The 3,002-nt window shown below is 36.0% G+C and overlaps 1 protein-coding gene across 1 annotated transcript; it reads right to left on the bottom strand.

Annotated features, from left to right (window-relative positions):
• Positions 1-677: 677 nt before the first annotated feature.
• On the bottom strand, positions 678-1,219 carry LOC145157955 (uncharacterized). The gene is made up of 2 exons (XM_079076927.1): positions 1,114-1,219; positions 678-958 (listed from the first exon to the last, which is right to left on the bottom strand). The coding sequence occupies exons 1-2, from the start codon at positions 1,217-1,219 to the stop codon at positions 678-680; spliced, it is 387 nt and encodes a 128-aa protein (XP_078933053.1).
• Between the last annotated feature and the right edge of the window lie 1,783 nt (positions 1,220-3,002).

The following is a 3,002-nucleotide window of genomic DNA, read 5'->3' as shown; positions in this document are numbered from 1 at the left end:
AAGGACCGTTTTGAAGATAAAATAAGAATTAGGGACGACTATATAACAATGGAGAAAGATAAGTATCCATTGCAATTCCCTTAAGTTAATTACTGTCGTTGTACGTTTATTATGTGTTTTTGGTTTGTTATATGTATTCTCTTCGAGTTTTAGTTATTACTCTACTAGTAATGATGCCCTAATATAATCATAATATTACCCATAATCTTTAAAGTAACCACACCATTTCAAAGTACACAAATAACATCTTCCAAAACATAACATACTTAATTATACATACAACATCAATCATTCAAATCAAACATTGAACAATAGTCTTCTCTTTCTGTCCCTTGCGTCTAGCGTGTCTCTTGTGTCCCATGCGTCTCGTGAGTCCCTTGTGTCCCTTGCGTCCCTTTCCCTTTTGTCTTACTACTTGACGTTGCGCTACTTTTACTAGGCTTCTTTTGCTTCATTGGGACCAATGCTGGACAAGTCGTTGCGTTATGTGTTGTACTATCACATCTACTACACCTTCTTACTTTAGGTTCCTCACCTTGTGACGGGATACGATTTCTATTTTTCAGTTTACCAGCTTGACGTGTATCTATTATCGGGGGTTTAACAACCATCATCTCAGTAGGAATCTCCCAATCACACAGTTCTGGAAGGGGGTAAACCACCTCCTCATACGTACTTCAGTACGTTTCCATTTTGTAAGCGTCTATATCCAGATGTCCAAAGTTAGTTTTTTTCAAGTGCTTTAAGACCATTACGACATGACCACAAGGCAAACCAGTTCCTTCCCAATATTTGCATGTACAAGTCTCTTGCCTCAGATCAACTATGCCACCATGTTTGAAATCATGCACTTGATATATTACATCTGAAACACCTGAAACAGACCATCCTGTCATACGCTCTTCATTTTTGCTGACTACTTTTTCAGCCCACTCTGTTAGCACTGTTGAATGTTTCCCTGTAAACAATATATATATATATATATATATATATATATATATATATATATATATATATATATATATATATATATATATATATATATATATATATATATATATATATAAATTAACTTATTATTCGACATAATTAAAGTCCAAATTAAAGCCATACCTCCATCGATGCGACGCTTGTTACACCATTCCTGTGAAAGACGACGGAAGAACTCAAGAAGGGGTATTATAGGCATCTTCCTTGCATCTACAGATAAAGCATTCATGGACTATGCACTATTCGAGGTCATATAATCGTACCGTTTTGATGGGGAATATGCTCTAGTCCATTTAGCACGTAGAATTTCACTTAGTTACGCCGCTATTTGTGGCCTAGTAGAACTAAATCTATACCACAAATCTTTAAATACATTTCTTTTGTAAGCTCTCACAAGCCTCCAAAACAACACTTTTGTTTTATCATTTTTCCCAAACCGGTGTACTGTGTTTCCTAATAGATGACAAGCACACACACCATGATAAGCGTGTGGGGAAACATTTTCAATACTAACCCGAATTGCATCGGCCCTATCAGTTACAAAGGTCAAATCTTGACAATCACCAACGCTTTCATACAACTTTTCAAGAAACCATGTCCAAGTAAGACCACTCTCTTTTTTGCATATTCTGTGCGCAAGGGGCACTATCTGGCTGTTCTCATCCATAGCTACTGCATGCATTATGGTTCCCTTGAAACTCCCCTTCAAATGGGCACCATCAATAATTATGACTTTACGACAAAGACGTTTGAACGCTCGTATCTACAATATATTAAAATGGAACACAAAAACACTCTACATTTTTTTACAAATAAGTATATATTAAATAACAACAAGTTTTTTGTATTTACCGTGCGCCCAATGGCATAAAAACAAAACTCGAAACAATCTTCAGAATCTGTTTGTATATAGGCCACTTACCGGGATTATGCCTCTTCAAATTGTGAAAATAAATAGGAAGTTTGGAAAAACATTCTTCAGAGGATCCCAACAACAGTTCCATAGCATATTGTTTTGCACGCCAAGCTTGTTTGTAACTTACACTGATTTCCAGCAAAGCATTCAAATCCCTTGATATTTCATTAGGCCTCCAAACCTTAGAACGAGTTTTCCCCATAATCTCATGCAATATATTACTCATCACTTTTTTATTTCCGTGCTTATGATTTAGGTGTATCTGTAATGACGAACATGTGTGCACGTTATTGAAAGTCCTGATTTCAAATTCATCAGTCGGATCAATGCGTTTTGCATATAAACGCCAAGTACAGTTCTCAATTTCACAATATACCTCGTAACGGTTTTTGTTAGAATGTTTGGTCTTAAACTGAAACTTTTCTCTGGTTGCTTTAAGACTCAAAGCAAATATTAGTTGTTGTTTGTTACGTTTGACGAACGAACATATCATCATTGGGACCTAAACTGTAAAATGGTACAGGTTCAACAATAGGATCAGGACAATGAGGTATGGGAGGCATACCGTAAAAGATGTATGAAGCTTTTTTTCCATGTGTAAACTCATCTTCTGACCAGCCTTCATTTGACTCTTCATCGTCTGACAAAGTTTTGTCACGCAGTCTTCCTAACTCATATAAATTTTCTTCTTCCACCGTATTCACTGCCACAATTTCTTCTTGTGGACACTCTTCAACATTATCAGATACAATGTTTTCAACATTGTATGGTAAAATCTTGTCAACCGCTTCTGTCTGTTCGACCCATCCCTCAAACACCTCCAAATACAAATGTACAATCTCCTTCGTTTCAGACATTACATTTCTAAGTTGATGAACATCTGGTTCGTCTACAATATTCATAACATACCCATGAACCGGGTGTTGAAATGAAAATGATATATTACTATTGAACGCATTAGCCTTACTTTTAACCAAATCAAACAATATTCAACGATCAATATTTGGCGGAAGCAGTAAACCTAAGTTGTTAAACTTTGGTTTGACGTAGGTGTTAATCTCATTACTCATCTGCCAAAACCCCCCGTACATAAAAT

This window comes from Lactuca virosa, chromosome 2 (assembly GCF_052849685.1).
Source record: "Lactuca virosa cultivar CGN04683 chromosome 2, Lactuca_virosa_CGN04683_v6, whole genome shotgun sequence".
NCBI lineage: Eukaryota > Viridiplantae > Streptophyta > Magnoliopsida > Asterales > Asteraceae > Lactuca > Lactuca virosa.
This window is presented reverse-complemented; position numbering and strand designations above follow the sequence as displayed.

Bases quoted from the DNA above. Each gene is read 5' to 3' on its own strand.
- LOC145157955 (XM_079076927.1), bottom strand. From the start codon at position 1,219: ATGAATGCTTTATCTGTAGATGCAAGGAAGATGCCTATAATACCCCTT. The intron at 959-1,113 runs GTATGGCTTTAA...TATTGTTTACAG, and splicing joins CAAGCGTCGCATCGATGGAG to GGAAACATTCAACAGTGCTA.